Below are 21,607 nucleotides of genomic sequence, written 5' to 3' on the forward strand. Positions count from 1 at the left end.
TAACTGCTTGTGAGTGGTTTTTACTTCTTTAGATTCGATTTTTCCTTTTACTTAAGTTATTAGTGTTCTTCTTCATCAAACAACTACCAATGCATAAACCATAAATAGACAAGAGACACAGAATACAGGCTATCATCCAGGGCCAAAACCTCTCACTCTGATGAAAATCCGAACAAATTCATCTTCTTATAGAGATTCCAATTGACGAATACCAAGACCAAGACCCTTGACCTATTAGACCTCTCCAAGACCAAGACACCAAGCTTCCTATCTTGCCCTCTTGAATCAACGATGGTCAACTGCCTGCTCCTTCCTTTTGCTTCAACTTCCTTTCAGATCTAGGTTTTCTTTCCTCTGTTTCAGGCCTGCAACATTTTGGCCCTAAATCAGAACCCTTGCATGTGTAGATGACAGTCCTTAATCTCCTTCGCTTGAGGTGGAGGATACTTCTTTGGCAACTTGTCCTTCCTTATGACTTTAATCTGGTTGCCTCTGAAGCTCGGGCTTGCTGTAGCAAATGGTTACTTCTTTCTTTGCACAAGTGACAACTACAATACCCAAAAAAAGACCTAAGTCTTCTCCCTTCGCTGATCCTTAGGCTCTTTCTTGATCACCTTCGAATTGTTTTTCTGTATGTCGCATTTCAGACTTGATCACGAAAATCCTTGTGTCTAAATGAAATTTGGACAGCCCTATTTATAGTGGTTTGCCTCTATAATAAGCCAACACGAATAGGGTGAGCCGACATGACTGTTTGGAGGAGTTAATTAATTCCATTTGAAGATGACTTGAAGAGGGATGCTTTGTGCTTGTCTTGGAGGGCTACTTGAAATTTCTATTGACTCATACGTAGGTGTAATATGCCCAAGAAGGGTCCTTCATACATGACATAGACTCAAATTGACTTTCAAATCCTAAACACTCACAATGGGAGCCATTACTAAAATAAAATTCCTTGCTCATGAAACCCATGAGACAAGCTAGTACTACAATAATAATTTTTTTTCTTCTTCTTTTCATCAATTACATAAAATCACAATTTCGCATGTCATTACGAAGACCAAACCTAGTTACATTTCTACATCCCCAACCTGGGGTATTTTGGGGTTTTCCCCTTTATTGAGGACTATAGCCTATGGAGATCGATAGGCTACTTCGTCCCTTGGGCCAGTTAATTCCTCGGGGACATTAGACACATCATGCATGCAACATTTATAACACCAATTCTGATCTTGACAGTCAAGCCTTGGTGAAGCATAAGCCGTCACCACACTTTGTGCTTGAAATAAGCCTGGTTTCCAAATGGACTGACACCTCCTAAACCAATGCGCTTCGGAATCCCCAACTTCTCACCCATTGTTCAAGCATGAGGTAACATTGGAGGTGTGGCTTAGAAGGTCATAGATATCCTTTTCCACATAGATGTAGAAGGGTTTCCCACTACTCCATCTCCAATCTCTTTGCATTTGAGTTTGTTGAGCTTCTGAAACATTCTTCTTCTTTTACAACTTCCTTTGTATTTATTGTATTTTTTTCTCTTCATGTCATGAATCTATCTATGACTAATCTCTGTTTTTTCACAGAATATCGCTCTCTATATCTTGGATTTGTTATATACCCATTATTGATGTCATTCCTTAGTCTCGTATTGAAATTAGTGTAGTTTGATGATGGTGTTGGTGTTATTATGTATATCTTTCTATAGTTTCAGCAAGTCATTTTCTTTCTCAGTAATTCTAGTTTGCTCCAAATAAGATTTTGATTACACTTTTATGCATTCTTAGAGAATTGAGCATCCAGATTTGCAATTCCTGTTTTTCCATGAAATGGATAGGCTATCTGTGGAGGCTATACTGATAAAATATAAAGAAAGAATGAATCTATGGAGATCGGTCTTATGTTGTTTTTTAATGTTGCTATAATCTCTTGTTCCATGTGTTCTTTTCTCTTGTTCCTAATGGAGGACAAAAGCTAGGATGTAACTTGGTAACACTAAAGTGGCTTTTTTAGATGCCGAGACCTGCAAATTTCTTTTAATAATATTTTATATGCAGGTAGATGATAAGTACCAGTACTCATGTGACAATAGGGAGAACAGAGTCCATGGATGGATCAGCTTTGATCCCATGGTTGGGTTCTGGGTCATCACTCCTAGCGATGAATTTCGTAATGGAGGTCCAATAAAACAAAACTTGACATCCCATGTTGGGCCAACATCGCTTGCAGTAAGCATCCAACAATGAGTTCATGTTTTGATTTTTGTCTATGGACGTAATTTTATGGTTTCCATCACTGTTTTATTCTGGATTTCACTTTGCATGCTGTTGACATAATTATATTTCATAACTCTATATGACATCATTTTTTATTTGTACCATTGAAACTGTAGTGGTGATATATGACTTTACCTATTTATTACTGATATTTTGTGGAAACTATATAGGTTAATCATCGATATAATTCTTATTTTTCCAATTTTAAAATTTGAAATTTGTTTCATCTATTTTGTTAGATAATGCAGTAGCGAGCACTGAGAAGTTCATGCCATGATAAATTAAAATAGCTGGATTGCCTCAAGACTATCTGAGTTTTGGTACGACGTTAAGGCAACTAGGAATTGAATAATCAGGAGGAAATAGGCTTAAGTCAATTATCAAACCAATCCATCTTCCAAGAAAGATCCGTGTGAATTTGTGTAGATTGAGCCAATCCTGTGATGAAGTGTACTTATATTCCCTCAATGCCTACACCATTATGACATTATGTTATAATGAGAAATGAACATAGGGTGACCAGCTAAGTTGCACTGAAACAGATACGGATGCAGGGTTTGGAATGGATACAACAAATTTTCAAAAAATCTGGAAACAATACGGCAAGGAAACCACACACACACACACATATGTAAAATATAAGAATTTCATATTACCATTCATCTTTTAGAATCTAGATTCTATATCTAAAAATACATAATCATTTATCATCTATCATCATTATCAACGTAGCATAGACATTTTCATCATCATTAATGATTATTATAACATTCATGATTCAACATATCATCAAGTTTCTGTTTCAAATTTCAATTACCAACATGACAAGTTACAACATCACCAAAATTAATAATGTACACTACATAGTACAAAGTACAAAATGAACTATGACTGGCAGTCTACTATCATTATTCATAATTCATATGGCATATTATGGTATTCAATATTCATTGTTCAAAAGTTTAAAACACCATCATAAATTACATTTACATATCATCAAATATGTCTTCATTCATGTCACTAAGAACCACATCCTCTCCAGGAGTGGGAGCATTGCTGCCATGTCCACTTGAAGATCCAACTATTGGTGCCTCCTCATCAAACAAAGTCATATGAGACCTGACATTCAACGTCATATCCAAGTCAGGCAACTCTGGTTCCACATCCCATAGTTTGGTGGGCCCAAATTTGTATTCGTCTCTCTTGTGTGACAGAGGGCAAAGGTTCGAATGAACATACACTAGTTCCTCAACCTTCTTGGAGCCCAATTTGTTTTGCTTCACTGAATGGATGAAGCCATATGTATTCCAGTTCCTTTCTGTTGAAGAGGAACTAGCAACCTGTGACAAGATCCTGATGGCCAATTTTTGGATATGTGGAAGTTCCCCACCATAGTAGTTCCACGAATCAATTGGAGTCTGGACTTAATCTAGTCTTGTCCCGCATACAATCAATGTCAACACCCCAACCCTTTGATCCCACAAAATGAGCAAACTTTGAAGAATTCGAATCCCAATTTCAAGATCTACAAAAAACTTTCTAAAAGCTTTTTTAAATCTTTGTGAGACTTCTGGGTGTTTGTTTGGTGCGGTTATTTCTGGATCACTTGGCAACTCTACTACATAATATTCTGGATTCATTGCATAGGCCAAATTGTGCAATGGGGTGGACATTTGGGTCCTTCTCCTTGGCCTTTATAACCACCCTTATCTTCTTTATCATGGAATCAATGTCCTCATACACCTCTCCCAAATTAGGCATATTTGTGTCAAACAAGCGGAACAAATCCACAATTGGCTTAGTAAATGCCAAGAGGTACTTCAGCCTATCCCACTATTCATCATCAACAACCAACCTTTTCACTGCTTGTGCTCTTTCAAATTGGGATTGCCTCCATTGATTCCAAAGGGAATTGCATACCATTGATTGCAATGCTTCTTTCACCTACATAAGCCTTGTTAAGACTGTGATGTGAGAAGAAAAACGAGTCTCGACAACCTGCAAGTGTCAAATTGCCAATGTTTCAATCAATTAAAAAATCATAATTTGATTGAATAACTATTATGATTCATGAATCATGACATCTGAAAATCCAATTTACATATTTGAATTTTGAGTCATAGAAATTACAATTTATGAAATAAACTTTAAAGTTTAGGTACCTTAAGGAGCTCCAACTTCTCAAATTCCCCGTAGATGCTTCGAGACATGTGGTGGTTTATGATGAAGGCTTGAATTTCTTTTGCCTCTTCAAAAATAACTCAAATCCACTCAATTTGCTTCCCCATCTTGCTCAACATGAGGTTCAATGAATGTACGACACAAGGGGTCCAAAATATGCGCTGATATTTGCCTTCAATAATTAGGCCTACTCTTCTACACACTGTTACATTGTCAGTTATTGTTAAATTATGCAACTAGGGTCAAATTCCACTTTGGACAGCTCATTTGATGGAGATGATGATTGCATTGAATTCTTCTTTTTGAGAGGACCAAAATTGACCTAAAGATCATCAAATTTGGACAAGGGAAAATGTACAGAAGAAAAATCCACATATGCACATTTGGACAGGTTGGCCCTAATGGTAAATTGGTCACCCTTGGAAGCCTATAAATACAAGTGACCTCAATCTCATTTGGACATCACCAAACATCTTCTTCTTCTCTTCTTCATTGATTGGTTCGCATAGGTCTGAGGCTGGGACGACAAAAGAAGTTCGCAAAGGTCCGAAATTACAGGGTCTGAGGCTCGCATCTGATTTTAGGGTTTTGGATTACAGTCTCTGGTGTTGAGAAATGTAGGGGTAGCAAGTGTAGGTGATTTCTCTTATTATGATAACTGTTTGTGATGTATTTTTACTTTTCTTAATTAGATTCTTCTTCGCTTGTTTCTTATTAGTGTTTTCTTCATCAAACAACTACCAAACCATAAAGAACAATGAGACAAAGGACACAAGATGTAGGCGATCAGCCAGGGCCAAAACCTCTCCAACTTGAGAGGAAAACCCACCAGAATTCTTCTTCTTATAGAATCTTCAATTGACAAATTCCAAGACCTAGACCCTTGACCAAGAACCCCTCCAAGACCAAGTCAATGCTTCCTCTTTGAATAGCTTCTCCTTCCAGCAACTTCGACCTACTCTGCAACTGCAACTGCAACTTCGACTTGCCCAAAGATTGAACTTCAACTTGTCCAGAAATTGCAACTTCAACTACCCCAAAAACTGCAACTTCAACTGCAACTTCAACTGCAACTTTGACTTGCCTAGAAACTGCAACTTCTCTTCTTTGCCTGGGTAGATTCTCTCTCTTAGAGAACTCGGCTTCCAAAACAACTCTTCTAACTTCAGTTCTGCAACTTGGTTTCACTGCGGCATTGTGTGCCCTAATTCCTTTGCACATGTGGAGAGAAGTAGCCCAAAAACAAATCCAAAATAGCTCAACTTTTCCTCCTTTCTTTTTCTTCTTCTTTTTCGCACTTCTTCTTGTCCTTATCATCGAACTTGTGTGTGAGAGTGAAGTGTCTCCAAATGAGGCTGAGTGCCCTATATATAGGCTTCCTTGAGCCTCCTATTAGGCTAACTTGACATTTCATTAGGTCGACTTGCTGCTTCATGAGGCCGACTTGATGCTTGCATGTTTGACATGGCCTTGGAGGGTCTTTTGACTCTAATTTGACTCAAATAATTTTCTTACAATATGTAGCATGCTTAAGAAGGGTTATTCATACATGAAAATGACTCTTTTGACTTTATAGACTCTATGACAAATCTTAGAAGCTCTCAATGGGAGCTTGACCTAAAATAAATTTCCCTTGAGCATGAAACCCATGCCTCAAGCACAATAATAATAAATTTATTTTTCTCTTTTCATTGAATACATAAAATCAACATTACATATGTCATTATGAAGACCGAACCTAGTTACATATTTCAACACTCCCTCTTAACTAGGGAGGTATTCATAATTCATACAAGGTACTTGGACATTCTCAATCTGAAGAATTCTCATAAGAAGAGTCGGATTGGTAACCCATCTGTATAACATCATACCATCTATCATTGTCTCATAGCAAGGCTTTGACTAACCGCTCTATCTCTCCACAAGATCAGAGCACAATGTTGGCGAGACCAATGATATATAGACACCCTCATCATTGTCTCTCTCGAAACATACCCCACCTAGGTTCTCCCAGAGTATTTTCCATCATGACTATTCTTATCTTGGATTCCCAGTCCTCAAAGAATATTGGTCCTCTACGACTACTCTTGTTTTGGATGCCTTATCACATCCAAAAAGAGTATCGGATGCGAGATGCTTACCCAATCCTCAATTCTATCTTCCCAAGTGAAGACAAGAATGATGTGTCTATCTCTCCCTCTTAATTAGGGAGGATATACTCATTCCAATGAAGCAATGTACGCATTCTTATAAAAGGAATGCACCCAAGCTCCCTCTTGACCCGGACTTGCTTCCAGCAGCCCTTTAGGTGGAGATCATGGGACAAACAACTGCTTGTAGAAATTCTTCCTTCGATGTCATGAGTTTCTTCTTTGATATGGAGCCTACATCTTTTTGGGACTTCTTGTAGGGCACAAACCATCCATCACTTTCATTTAGGAATTATGTTAGTCATGTCATCCTTCTTTTCATCGGAAAGTGATCCATTAGTCCATATCTAGCCTTCCTTCATGCCTTGCTACCTTCTTCATGTCATGATTCCTTTAGTATCTTTCATCCTATCACATGAATATCAGTTGTAGATGACATCTACAACTCTTTCCTTGGTAGCCCTGCATTAGCCCATCCAGATATTGTTCAAAAATAGAAAATGAATATTAAACCAAAATTACCTTTGTGATGGTCTTTCATCATGACATCTCCTTGTTTGCATCAACATCCTGCATATATATTGACACATCTCCAAAAAGATATACAATGTCAAGGGTATCTTTCTTTTTCAGACTTTATTAGGATCCTCATATCTTTCCCATGGAGATATCATAGCCAAATATTTTAGTCCTTGGATGTTGATTTCCTTCTCCATAGTTGCATTTTTCCATGATTTCTCCCTTACACATTTCTTCCAAGAACTTCCAATCATAGTTCCTTCAATCACCTCATATTTCGTATGAGGACATATTATGTTGATTTCATCTAGTCAATGTGTGAACCATGCCTTCATGCATCCTTCCAAAGGAGCAGATCCTTTCTTTTGATTATGTTGATGAGGTAGAGCACTTATCTTGCTACCTGCAACTATATGCCATGACTCTATTTTATTAAATACAAGCATACATACCTCATTTTCTTCCTTTAGGTCATCTAGACTTCCTTCAACAACTTACTTGATTGAAAGAACTTCAATTTCCTTAACCCGCTTCACTTCTTATGACATCATACCATCATTCCATGAATCCATAGAAGGTGGAATTCTCGGCGAGACACTTGCTTCTCCCAATAGGTGAGCCTTCCAATGAAGATTCCAACGGAGGAACTTGATCATCCTTTTTCCAGCAAATGCTCCTCTTGAATGATGTATGATGAGCTTTATACTAGATGACTTTTCTTCTTCCCATAAGTACTACTTATGCTTCTAATGAGGTTACTTAGAGCTACATCCTTTTATGGGTGACTGCCATAGACTTCTATTTCAGCTGTTCTTCATGCTTCTCTATGAGCTCTTGCTATCAATCGTATGCTTCTGTGACGCCATGATTCATCCTATCATGCTTCTTAGTGATTCCAATCATGGTACCCATACAACAGAAAACTTGAAAAGAACTAGGTGAGGAAGACTATTTCAATCATAATAGAGATATTTTACTTCCTCCTTCTTGGATTTCTTCTTTTCAACTTCGTCCACTTCTTTACTGATATTGGCTTCTTCTCTTCCTCTTTTGATGTTGTCCTTCTTGATTTTACGACAATCTCTCTTGTAGTGCCCATATTCTTGACATCCGTAGCATTGAACCTTTGCCATATTCTTCTTTCTTTTATGAGGACCAAATTTCCCAAACTTACCTTTTTTTTTGCCATAGCAGCATATGCTTGAGTTTGTTCATTTGATCCTACATCAGATTTTTCCTTCAACCTGGTTTCTTTAGTTTTGCATAGTGACCATAGATAATTGAATGGAGTAGCTTCCTTCTTCCCATAGATACTTGATGTGAAGTTGCCTCATTCTTCTGGTAGTGCATTGAGCACTATGGTAGTCATCTCTTTGTCAGATATTATCTGTGAAAATTACGAAACCCAGAATCCTACTGCAGCAACTGATAAAACTTCTTCTATTTGTTAAATTAATTAAACAAACTATTTGTAGTGTCCTACGACAGATATTGAATCATATACACTGCAACCTTCACAAAACAAATACTGCGGGAGAAAAATAAATGTTGAAAAATTAGAGAAATTCTAGCACACACTTAAAGATATTGACACAATTATATTTGGACAATTGTCCCCAGAAAAACCCAATGTGGGAAAATCGGTGCTGCAGATGAGGGTTTCTTTATTAATTCTTCAGCAGTAATTCAAGTATAAGAATTTGGACAGCAAAGCAGAGGAAAAATATTGAGAGAAATTTAGTAACAAATTTCTCACTCTCCACAGTGACTCCCTGAACCTGAGATGTGTTGATTTTTGGTAGCATTGGATGTGTTCTAAGACTCAATATTTGCAGGGAGGCTTAGACACATGCATTCTCCAATACCCAGAAACTGTTTTGGAAAATTCTACCTGGAGACAGTTTTATTAAAATAATATTATTTTTAATGGGTGCCTAAGACTAAACTTAGGAAATTAAAATAATTAAAGGGTATTCATCTAACTGTGGGTGTAACCTCTAGAAGAAGACAAGGATCAAGACAAAATGATCTAAGCCATTGATTAGAAGTTAATCTGGGCTGTTGGTTGTCCAACAGAAAGATATAAGAAGAGCCCTGAGGGGCACTTGGAGAACAGACAAATGGGAGATCAGAAGTTCGATTTTCTGAAGCAGAGTAGCTACCAGAGAGATTTTTGATAGTGATCTTTTGCAGTGAAGGCCAGGGATAGTATTTGAAGGGAAATCTTTCCCGGTTGGAGAATACTCAGCAGAGGAGGCAGAGAGAGATATGGGAGAGGCAACGTAGAGCCAGAAAAGGCTGACGCAGGACCACGCAGAGGCAACGTGTTGAAGAATTAAGGGAAATTATGTATAGTAGGATTCTTTTAGATTTGATAACAATTTGTGGAGCACTTTTACAATTTATCTTTGTTAGCTTGATCTTCTTCTCTTACTATTAGTGTGAGTGTTTACTTCATCAAACTGCTATCAAAATACAAGAAACAAGAACACAAGATGTTGGCTTTTTGTTAGGGCAAAACTTCTCTCTCTTAGAGAGGAAAACCCTTTCGTAAATTTCCCTTATTGAAGCTTCTATTGATCAATACCAAACCTTAGATCCTTGGACAAGAATATCCTCCAAGCACAAGTCAAGTCCTTCCTCCTTCCTGCACTTCGTTCCTCGACACTTCGTCCTCCTTCTTTTGGCATTTCGTTCTTCCTACAACTGTTGATAGTCCTTGTTGCACTTTCTCTAGAAGAGATACTTATCCTTGATCTTTAGTGAGACCATTTACTTGTGATGATTCCTTCCTTCCTCTTGATCAACCGAGCTCCTTCTTCAAGGTGTAGTTGCAAACTTGATATGACTATCCTGCAACCCTAAATTCTCTTACGCGTTGGAGGTTTCCTTGAGTATTTGGTTCCTTTCTTCTTCGATTGAGAGAGTCTCGTCTTCGCCCTAGTGGGAGACCTTATAGGCCTAATTTTTAGCCCAAACAATGAGAAGTATGAGACTGTTACGTTGCTGCTGTTATGACCACAGAGATGCCTCCTTCTCTCGCACGTGTGACTGTGTTTTACCCTAGAAGCAGTCCTAAAACCTTCGGTGATGACTTCTCCTTCTTCACTGCACTAGAGGCTCCTTATACTCGTCCTTTTTCACCCTTTTCTCAGTCTTCCTTGCTCGCTGATTTCAGAGGTGGATTACTTGTCGTTTGAGGAAGTGGACAACCTCTATATATAGAGGACTGTCCCTTCTTTAGGCCGACATGATGATTGTAGGCTGACTTGAGTTTCCTTCATCATTTTTTCTCCTTTGATGATGTCGTTGCATGGAGAGGACTTGTCTTTGCTTGGAGGGATATTCTTTGACTCTTATACAAATATGTACATGGTGTAACATGCCCTTAGGTCTTCAACATTTTCTTTTGACTCTTTGACTCACCTATAGCACTTTGACATGTGCTAGACCTATTTCAATGAGCAAGAAACTCATTGATAAATATAACAAAAATAATATTTCTTTTCTTGAATAAATACAAATATCAAAAGTACATTTATGAAGACCGAACCTAGTTACACTTTCTTCAACACTCCCTCTTAACTAGGGAGGTATTCATAAATCATTACAAGGTGTTTGGCTATTTTTCAATCTTGAAGAATTCACATAAGAGAAACCAGATTGGCAATCCATCTGTTATAGCATCATAGTAACCAACATTGTTCATAGCAAGGCCTTGACTAACAACTCTATCTCTCATAAGATCAGAGCACAATGTTGGTGAGACCAATGACTTATAGACACCTTAGTCATTGTCTCTCAAGGTACATACCCACCCGGGTGTTCACTGAGTATGACCTTCTAGGACTATTCTTGTCTTGGGTTCCCAACCCTCAAAGAATATCGGTCCTCTTGACTACTCTTGTCTTGGAGGCCCTACACATCCTCAAAGAGCGCCAGATGCCAGATGATTACCAATCCTCCCATTCTTTCTTCCCAAGTGAAGACAAGAATGTTGTGTCTATCTCTTCCTCTTAATTGAGGAACTTGCCCAAGCTCCTTTATAGTTGGGAATTTGTTAGAACTCCCTCTTAGTGAGGGACCTGTCCATTCATCAAAAACTTCTTCTTTGTGGGTCCTTCAACTGCTTGATCTCCTTCTTTCCTTTGATGTCATGAAGTCTTTGTTTGAACTTCTTCTTGGTAGGGCACCGACCATCGATCACTTTCCTTCCTGATTTTTCATGTCATTGCTCCCTTCGTGGAAAGTGGCCTTCTTGATATATATCAGGTCCGTTTGTCATCTGGGTACTCCTTTGTCATCTTGTCTATGCTTCAAAATACTTATCACATGGATGCTTAGTTGTACTTGCTTGTTCCCATACTTTGATTCAGTAGCCCTTCATGACTTCATCCTGATATTGCTTCAACATCAAATGGTGCTTTTGCTGGATGGCTTCTTCATCATGACATCTTTGTAGAGTTGAATCAGTTATTTGCACCTTACTATCTCCAAGGCCTTCATAGGTGTCAAGAGTCCTTTTATCTTTTTCTTCCTTTGTCAGAGTTGTCATGCCTTCTTTTAGGAAATGTTAATGAATGTTGTCAGATAGTGATTCTTTTTTACCACGGTGTTCGTCACATGCTTGATCTCTTTCTTCATTTGCTTCTTCTTAGATTGATTAGTCAACCAACTTATACTCCTTATGAGAGCACTTCTTCATGTTGACCTTTATTGCATTGTAGTACATGCCTTCGAGCATATCATTGGTGAAAGAGATCCTTTTATTCTTGATCATGCTTCTAGAACTTTTCCCATGACCCAATATATATGATGACATGACTTAAACTTTGATGCATACATACCTCATCTTGATTCTGCTTTGATCATCTCGACTTCATTTGATAGTTCTCCTTGATTGGTGTAGCCTTTCTTGCTTCATCTTCTCTTGCCTGCATATCATCCTTTCTTGAATCCCATAAATGGGACTCCCAATGAGACATCTACCCTTATGTATGAACCTTCTTTTGAAGATTCTATCAGAGGATCTTGAAGACCCTTATCCTGCAAATGTTTCTTCCTTTGATGATGGAGGCCTTCTAAGAATTTTAATCATGATCAATTATTCTTTCATTGTGGATGAGGTCCTATAATAGGTATGCTCTTATATGAATATTTTGAGCTATATCTACACCATGATCCTATATTCTAGAAGATATCTTTAACCATGCAATCTATTCTATTTCTATATGCTCCTATACTACTCAAAACTTTGAAAGAAGACTTTAAGTAAAGAGGTTGACTTAGTCATAGTAGAGATCTAGAGGATCTTCCTTTTTCTGCTTCTTGTCTTCTTCTTTCACTTCTTGAGTTACAGGAGCTTCTTCCCTTTTTCTCTTGGTCATGTTAGCAAATGCTTGCTCCTTTGATCCCACATCATCTTTTGCTTTGAGTCTAGTTTCCTCTATCTTGCATAGAGACCATAGTTCACTTAGTGGGGTAGCTTCCTTCTTGGCATATATGCTTGATGTGAAGTTTCCCCAATCCTCAAGTAGAGCATTGAGTACTACAGTTGTCATTTCTCTGTCAGACATGACTTCTCCCAACTCTTGAAGTTGATCCCTCATCTTAGAGATCTTCATGAAGTAGGGAGCTATTTCTTCATTTGATATCTTCATCTTGTACAAATCATTTCGTAGAGATATTACTTCTCCAGTCGTGCTTACTGAGAATAGCTCTATTAGCTTGTCATAGATTTCTTTTGATGTTTCAAATTTGGAGACATAAGGAATGAGAGAGTCCTTGATAAATTCTATTAGAATCCTTTGAGCTCTTGTCTCATCCTTATTGTACTTGGCTAAGGCTTGAGTTTGTTCCTTAGCGGGGATAGTGATATTCCCTTTGATGTGATCTAGAAGTTCATTCTCTTTGAGAAGTAAATCAGTCCTCTTTTTCATGCAAGGAAGTTATTGGTCCCAACCAATTTGTTGCTTTCCTTGCAAAAAGACATTGATGTATATTCAGAAGGGGACATATACTTACTTGATAGAGTTTGAGATGTAGTGGACTTGCTTTCTTCTTGAAGACTTGATGGCTTGCCTTCCTTCGATCTTGATGTTCTTCAAGTTGCTTTCTCCAAATGGACTTGCTTGATGTAGGTCCCTCTTTGATTTGCTCTTCTTGTAGGTGCCTTTATATAAGGCTTTTCTTCTTGTTTTGTAGTCTTCCTTGATGAATAGTAGATAGTAGACCTTCTTGTCCTTGATGTGATTGAGACTTCTTGGCTTGATGCTTCAACCTTGTAGATGTTCTTGAGATGTCCTTCTTAGATGAGTCACCTTATGAGTGTTCTTGAGATGCCCTTTCCTTGATGTGTCACCTTAGCTCTGATACCATGTTGAAGAATCAAGGGCAATTATGTATAGTAGGATTCTTCTAGATTTGATAACAATTTGTGAAGCACTTTTACAATTTATCTTTGTTAGCTTGATCTTCTTCTCTTATTATTAGTGTAAGACTGTAAGTGTTTACTTCATCAAACTACTAACAAAACACAAGAAACAAGAATTGAAGAGGTTGGCTCACTGTCAGGGCAACAAGTGTCTCTCTTAGAGAGGAAAACCCTTTTGTAAATTTCCCTTATTGAAGCTTCTATTGATCAATGCCAAACCCTAGACCCTTGACAAGAATATCCTCCAAGCACAAGTCAAGTCCTTCTTCCTTCATGCACTTTGTTCCTTGGCACTTCGTTCTCTTTCTTTCAGTGTTTCGTTCTTCTTACAATTGTTGATAGTCCTTGTTGTACTTGCTCTAGAAGAGACACTTATCCTTGATTTTTAGTGAGACCCTTTACTTGTGATGATTCCTTCCTTCCTCTTGACCAACAGAGCTCCTTCAAGGTGTAGTTTTAGACTTGATATGACTATCCTGCAACCCTAAATTCTCGCACGCGTGGGAGGTTTCCTTGAGTATTTGATTCCTTTCTTCTTCGATTGAGACAATCTCTTCTGCGCTCTAGTGGGAGGCCTTATAGGCATAAGTTTCAAGCCCAAACAATGAGAAGTATGAGACTGTTATGTTGTTGCTGTTATGTTCGCATAGATGCCTCCTTTTCTTGCACGCGTGACTGTGTTTTACCCTTGAAGCAGTCCTCCAACCTTCGGTGATGACTTCTCCTTCTTTGCTGCACTAGAGGCTCCTTATACTCGTCCTTTTTCACCCTTTTCTCGGTCTTCCTTGCTCATTGATTTCAGAGGTGGATTACTTGTCATTTGAGGGAGTGGACAACCTCTATATATAGAGGAATGTACCTCCTTTAGGCCGAGTTGAGGCTGACATGATGACTATAGGCCGACTTGAGTTTCCTTCATCATTTTTGCTCCTTTGATGATGTTGTTGCATGGAGAGGACTTGTCTTTGCTTGGAGGGATATTATTTGACTCTTATACACATATGTACATGGTGTAACATCCCCACAAGGTCTTCAACATTTTCTTTTGACTGTTTGACTCACCTATAACACTTCGACATGTGCTAGACCTATTTCAATGAGCAAGAAACTCGTTGATAAATATAAAAAAAATAATATTTCTTTTCTTGAATAAATACAAATATCAAAAGTACATTTATGAAGACCGAACCTAGTTACACTTTCTTCAACACAATGTAGGTTGACGCAAAGGCAGCGCAGAGCCTTAAGGAAGTCCGAAAATTTGCTGGGGAGATCGATTTCTGTAGCTAGAAGCAGGGGTGTGAGACCAGGAGAGTAGAAGTCAGAATCTCAAAGGCAAATCGATTAGCTGAAGGGGTGACGCTGTCCCCAGAGGGTGTGACACTGGGCTGACGTAGTGACTGCGTAGAGGCAGCCAGGGGCAGTTCATTCAATGGCTGGATCTTTCCAATGATAGTGTGAGGTAACCTCACTTATCTCTCTGTCAGTGATATTCTCTGTAACTGGATTGCCGGGAAGGCATCCAGAGATTGTATTCAGAAATTACTACTGCATAATAATAAAACCCTCAGAACTGCTGCACCAATTTTCCCGCTTTGAGTTTTTCCGGGGACATTTGCCCAAAAATAAATGTGTATATGTATTGTATATTTCTTTCTTGTTCAGTTTCTTGTTTCTGTATTTAATTTAAATTGTGAAGGATGCAGTTTATTCGTTTCAATGTTTACTGTAGGAAACAATAAATAATTTGGTTCAGTAATTAACAAATAGGAGAAACGTAATCAGTTGTTGCAGTAGGAATTTGGGCATCCAAATTTTCACAAGATGGACCTTCTTCCCATACGCCGGTGTCTCTGCGTCACCCTCTGCGCAGTGACTGTGTAGTGCTCTAGTGGACTGCGTCTCTCCTCATGCTGTCTCTTCCTGAATTTGTCCTGCACTTTCCCCTGCAACTCACCCTTACGCTCTCTTTCCCCTGCAACTCACCCTCTGACTTTATCTCCTCTGCTGAACTTCAACCACTGAGAAAATCGATCTGTTTGGGCAACTTAGTAGTTGCACTAGTGTGTCCTCCATCTACCCATCGACGACTTCTTATAATCCTCTGTTGGAGCACCAACAACCAAGATTAAAACATTATCGATGGCCCAGATTATTTCCCTGTCGATTCATGTGAGTTTCTAACCATGACTTAATTAATACTGATCATATTCCCTAAGTTTAGACTTAGGAAATATTTAAAAAATGTCTAATAATCTAATTAAATCTTCTCTAGGTGGAATTTCCGTAAACGATTTCTGGGTTTTGGAGATCTCATGTATTCTAGCCTCTCCACAAAATATCGTGGCTAGAACGCATCCAATGCTACAAAAACTAACACTCCCTCTTGGCGAGGAATGTGTTATAGTGCTGCTGCCCCTTGTAGCAACACCCTGTCTCTGCATCATCTCTTGTCACGCTGTTGATGTCTAGCTGCTGCTGCCCGCTAACTACTGTGCAACTCTAATATGTGTTGCATCTGTGCTGCTGCTGACCTTGCTGTAGTGCTGGCAACTACTGCATCTGCACTACAAATCCCTCTCATCTGCTGCTGCTGCAACTGAGAATCCATCTGTTTCTGCTACTGAAACGAGTTCTGCACCATACACATCTGTTCCCTGAACTAGATGAACTTAGCTCTCCCTTGAGATTTTGTGAGTATGTATGCTACCTGATCTCTTGTGGGAACATACTGCAGCTGGACTGCTCCACGCTGAACGCAACCTCTGATGAAATGACACCTGATATCAATGTGCTTCGACCTATCATGAAATACTAGATTCTCAAGGAGTTTTATGCAACTCTGATTGTCACAGTAAACACTGGTTGCTCCCATCTTCTTCCTGAACAAGCTCATGAGAAACTTCCTAAGCCATATAGCTCCTCACGTAGCTACGCTAGCTGCCATATATTCAGCTTCTGCTGAGCTACATGCTACTAACTTCTACTTCCTGCTGCACCAAGAGACCATCCTTGATCCAACACTGAAGCAATACCCAGATGTACTTTTCTTGTCCACTAAACTAGCTACTCAATCTACATCTGTGAATCCACATAATCTAACATCATCTCCTCAAGTATATTTCAACCCATATCTGACTGTTCCACGCACATATCTAAGAATGTGCATAGCTACTTTCCAATGTACCCTTTTTGGTTCTACCATGAATTGACTAAGAGTATTGGTAGTGAAACAAATGTTTGACCTAGTGTTAACTAGATACATGAGTGATCCAATGGGCTGTATGTACAAGGTGGGGTCGAGTTCCTTGTCCCCTGATGCATTTATCTTCTTCCAATTGGTGATCATGGGCGTCACCATGGGTCGACAATCTTGCATTCTGAATCTCTTCAGAATATCTGTAGCATATCTCCCTTGCCCAAGGAAGATCTCCCCATTCTTCTGCCATACTTCCAATCCTCTAAAGTAGTGCATCAACGCCATATCCTTCATGTTGAATGTTGCTTCAAGGTTCCTTTTGAAGTCCTTTATGAACCTTGATGATCCTGTCAAAAACAAGTCATCTACATACAAAACTAGAATGAGAGGCTCATTCTCCACCATCAAGTGGTAGAGATTGGGATCTGCATCACTCTTGATGAATCCCAACTACTGCAAATAATTGTTAATTCAACCATACCATGCCCTGGGTGCCTGTTTGAGCCCATATAGGGCTTTCTTTAGCCTGCATACATGAGTGTGCTTCTCATGAGTTTCGAAGCCTTCAGGCTACTCTATATACACCTCTTCTTCTATCACCTCGTTCAAGAATGCTGTCTTGACGTCTGTCTGGGGAATCTCCCATCCCAACTGCGCTGCTAGGGATATAACGGATTTGATAGAGGTATATCTGGCAAGTGGGGAAAAGATCTCCTCGTAGTCTATCCCTTCCTTCTGTGCATACCCCTTCGCCACGAATCTAGCCTTGTACTTCTCTACACTACCATCTGCAGCGTACTTGATCTTGTAGATCCATCTGGAACCTACAACTGATCTGTCTTCTGGTCTAGGCACTACCTCCCAGACATCATTTGTCATGATAGAATTGTATTCTTCTACCATGGCATCCACCCACACCTAATGTTGTGCGGCTTCCTGAAAGCTGGAGGGTTCTGTAACCTGAGCTACCAAAGCTTGATATCTATCAGGCTGCCTATGTTGTCTCTTGTCTGTCCTAGGAGCTTCGACAAACTCCTCTGCGTCCCTCAAGGTCTGATGCACTTCCCTACTGGCTCTACCATTGGTGGTGGGAGGTTCAATCAGTTCCTCCTCCTGTTCTTGTTGCTCTGTCTACTGAGAACTCCCTGGATCTCCTACCCTTGAGGAGATACTGGTACTGGTCACCGTACTCGATCCTTGTGACTGTCCTCCTGCTTGTCCCACTTGCTATCCCTACTGCTGGACTAACGAAACTTCTGCTGATTGATCACCTGCAGGCATTTCTCGAGATCTTCTGAAAGCTCTGTCTTCCATGAACTTTACATCTCGCCTCACTACAATCTTCCTGCTGCTAGGAATGTAGATCCTGTATGCCTTTGAGGTCTCGCTATACCCTACGAGGAACCCCTTCTCTGTAGTCTGATCCAATTTACTGCGCTTTTCATCTGGTATGTGGCAGTGAGCCACACTCCTGAATATCCTCAAATGACTTAATTCAAGCTTCTTTCCTATGAAGACCCCCTCTGGCGTTGTCTTCCCCAATGCTCTATGAGGTGTTCTGTTTTGAATGTACACCGCTGTGTTGCATGCCTTTTCCCATAAAAATCTTGGCAAATCCTGGTCATACAACATAGCCTTTGCAGCCCCAACTATTGTTATGTTCTTTCGCTCCGCTACTCCATTCTATTGAGGATTATATGGAGCTGTGCATTCTCTTTTGATGTCTTCCTTCGCACAGAAGTCTTTGAAGTCTTTATCTGTGTATTCTCCACCATTATCTGAATATAACACCTTTATCTTTTTCCTTGTTGCATTCTCTACGAGAGCTTTGAATTCTCTTAACCGATCAAAGACTTCATCTTTGGTCTTTAAGAAATAGATCCAGGTCTTCTTGGAATGATCGTCGATAAAGGTGACGAAATATTCACCACCTCTAAGAGCTCTAGCAGACATAGGGCTGCAAATATCTTAGTGTATTAATCCCAACACGCCATTTACTCTGCTAACACTTCTAGGAAATGTTGCCTTTGCGTATTTCCCAAGTATGCATCCTCTACACACATCATCGTGCTCTGTGCTGAGAAATGGAACTCCTATTACAATTTCTCTGAGCATCCTAAGTGCTCCATGGTGTAAATGTCCCATCTTCATGTGCCATAGTTCGTTCAACTCCTTCCCACTGCTATTCTCATCGTCTATCAATACTGTTGGAGAATCGAGCTGCAACTTGTGTAACCTATTGCTCCTAGCTCCAATCTATCTCAACTTCTTCCAGCTAGAGTGTTTGACATACACTTTCTTCCCCACGAAGTGTACATCGTACCCCTTATCCTCTAACTGTGTTAAATTATGGTATGTTCTATGCTTAGAGCAGTTTACTTCTTTTCTTCTTATTAGCCACAGATTAGCAATCACATAAACATAAAGTAAAGTGCAGATAGAACATTAAAAGATCGACAGAAAACAAGCCAAGACAAGAGACACAAGATGTGGCGGCTAGCCAGGGACAAACCCCAATGCGGGGAAACCCTTTGATCAAATCTTCTTTTATCTTCAATAGTTCAGCAGAGAGAAATAGTACAATGCAGAATTCTGTAATTTTATAACAGCAGCAGAGAGCCCTAAATCAGCACAGTCAAACTTGGTCAAAACAGCCCCGGATTGACTTCTAGTCAACTTGAAGAACTCGGTCTTCAACAACTGTCTTTAGCAGCCCAAAACAGTCCACAAATCTCAGTCAAACAACAGTCAACACTTGGTCAAAGTCTGGTCAAACCTGCAACAGCTCCTTGACAGTCAACGCTGGTCAAAGGGGTGGTCAAACCTGGTCAAAGTTGCTGAACAGAACTGCGGCTAGCCTAGGAGAGGCTGCCCAACCCAATCCGCAGTCAAGAAAGCCTCCACGCTGGTCAACGCTATCCAATCTGCCCACCTGCAGCTAGGTCAACCCAAGTCAACGCTGCCCTAACCAGAAATCTGCGTCTTCCTTCTTCAGCCACACGTGTGAGAGAGAGAGGCTCATCTAATGCATAGGAGAGAGAGAAGATGAGTGATGAGATGAGTTGCAAATGACTCAACCTCTCTTCTATTTATATGAAATGCTAGGCATGTGTGCCACACACTTAGTTGCTGGCCAACCTTGACAATTTGTCAAGTAATTAGAAATAAATTCATATCTCCATAAATACTCGTCGGAATCGGATGATCTTTAGATCAATCCTACACCTCTCGACGAGAGGAATCTAGGAAAAATATCAGCAACCATAAATAAGGTGACCCACATGGAGTTTGGCCCTACTTGCCAAATTTAACAGTCCCTCTCAACTAGGGAGAACTCCATCAGCAATCAGTCTGACCGTTGCTACTATCCCAACCATCAAATGCACTGCCCTGCACAACTTGGTCCTGCTCTGCTCTGCTCTGCTCGAACTATGAAGAAGAAGAAATGATCGAGGATGTATGATACCATCCTCCATTGACCTGAAGTCAGTCTCAGAGTGTGTCATAACACTCTCACTGATCCTAGATCAGTATCATTGATCCCGGATCAATGGAGGTCATCGTAGCATAGGGAGTATGGTAGATACAACAATGCATCCATCGATAGTACTACTATGGTCCCTAACCTCATTTCCCTGCTCATTGATCAGATGAGAGGTACTTCCCATGAGTCCCAGACTGCATGGGTAGGATGCTTCGACAGGAGAACTAATCATCTTGTCCACAGGAGAACGAATCATCCTGTCCAATAGACGCCACGGAGAACTAATCATCCTGGCCCACAGGAGAACTAATCATCCTGTTCCACAGTCACCACGGAGAACTAATCATCCTGGCCCACAGGAGAACTAATCATCCTGTTCCACAGTCGCCACGGGGTGTCACAGGGGAAGGTTGAACCTTTCACCCTGTACATAGTGCACCACCAGGGGATGGTGAGTCGCCCTGTGGTCACATGTCGCTCCAAGAAGTACCCCGCGCCCCCTGGAGCTCCCAGAGCTCAATACATCATACTCGACCCTCATAAGAGGGTCTCTGAACGACACCAAGTCGTTCTCGGAAAGTCAAGAATTTGACCTTTCCCAGGGGCTTCGTCAAAATGTCGGCGACTTGTTCATCTGTACCGATATGTTGGAGCCTTATTGCTCCCTGCTACACCATATCCCAAATATAGTGGTACCTGATATCGATATGCTTGGAGCGATCATGAAATACGGGGTTTTCTGATAAAAAAATCCCGCTCTGGTTGTCACACAGAATCACGGTGGTATCCAATGTAAATCCAAACAGCTTACTGAAGAGCTTTTGGAACCAGACCGCCTCGCAAGAGGCCATACTAGCAGCAATGTACTCTGCCTCGGTGGTGCTCAAAGCCACCGACTTTTGCTTCCTGCTCATCTAGGATATCGAGGCAGATCCTAAAGAGAAACAACACCCAAAAGTGCTCTTTCGGTCCACCACACTGCCTGCCCAATCAACACCGGTATATCCAAGTAGTCTCACATCTCTGACAGTGTATCTCAACCCATGAGTGATTGCACCACGAATATATCTCAACAGATTCTTGGCACCAATCCAATGTGTGTGGTGAGGCTCAACAATATGTTGACTCAGCGTGTTGATTGCAAAGCATATATCTGGATGGGAGTTCACCATGAACATCAATGCTCCGACGAGTTGACAATACTTAGTAGCATTTCGTAAAACGGGTCCGGCAGCACTACCTCTTAACTTCTTGAAGTCAAGCTCCATCGGGGTAGTTACGGGCTTGCAGTCCACCATACCGAATCTCTCCAATATATTCACCACATATTTTCCTTGAGATAAGAAAATCTCCCCTGGCTTTTGCCAG

At 40.2% G+C, this 21,607-nt stretch overlaps 1 protein-coding gene across 2 annotated transcripts in view; it reads left to right on the top strand.

Moving 5' to 3' along the window:
* LOC149224278 (putative rhamnogalacturonate lyase B) overlaps positions 1–21,607 on the top strand; it is a 441,880-nt gene that overhangs the window by 70,745 nt on the left and 349,528 nt on the right. For both annotated transcript variants that reach the window (XM_089386060.1, XM_089386061.1), the window contains one exon: positions 2,055–2,225. In XM_089386060.1, coding sequence (XP_089242186.1) covers positions 2,055–2,225 — 171 coding nt within the window. The remainder of the gene's footprint in view (positions 1–2,054; positions 2,226–21,607) is intronic.

This window comes from Pinus tabuliformis, chromosome Q (genome assembly GCF_031772625.1).
Source record: "Pinus tabuliformis cultivar Carrire ecotype Pingquan chromosome Q, CPIR1, whole genome shotgun sequence".
In the NCBI taxonomy this organism is placed as follows: Eukaryota; Viridiplantae; Streptophyta; class Pinopsida; order Pinales; family Pinaceae; genus Pinus; species Pinus tabuliformis.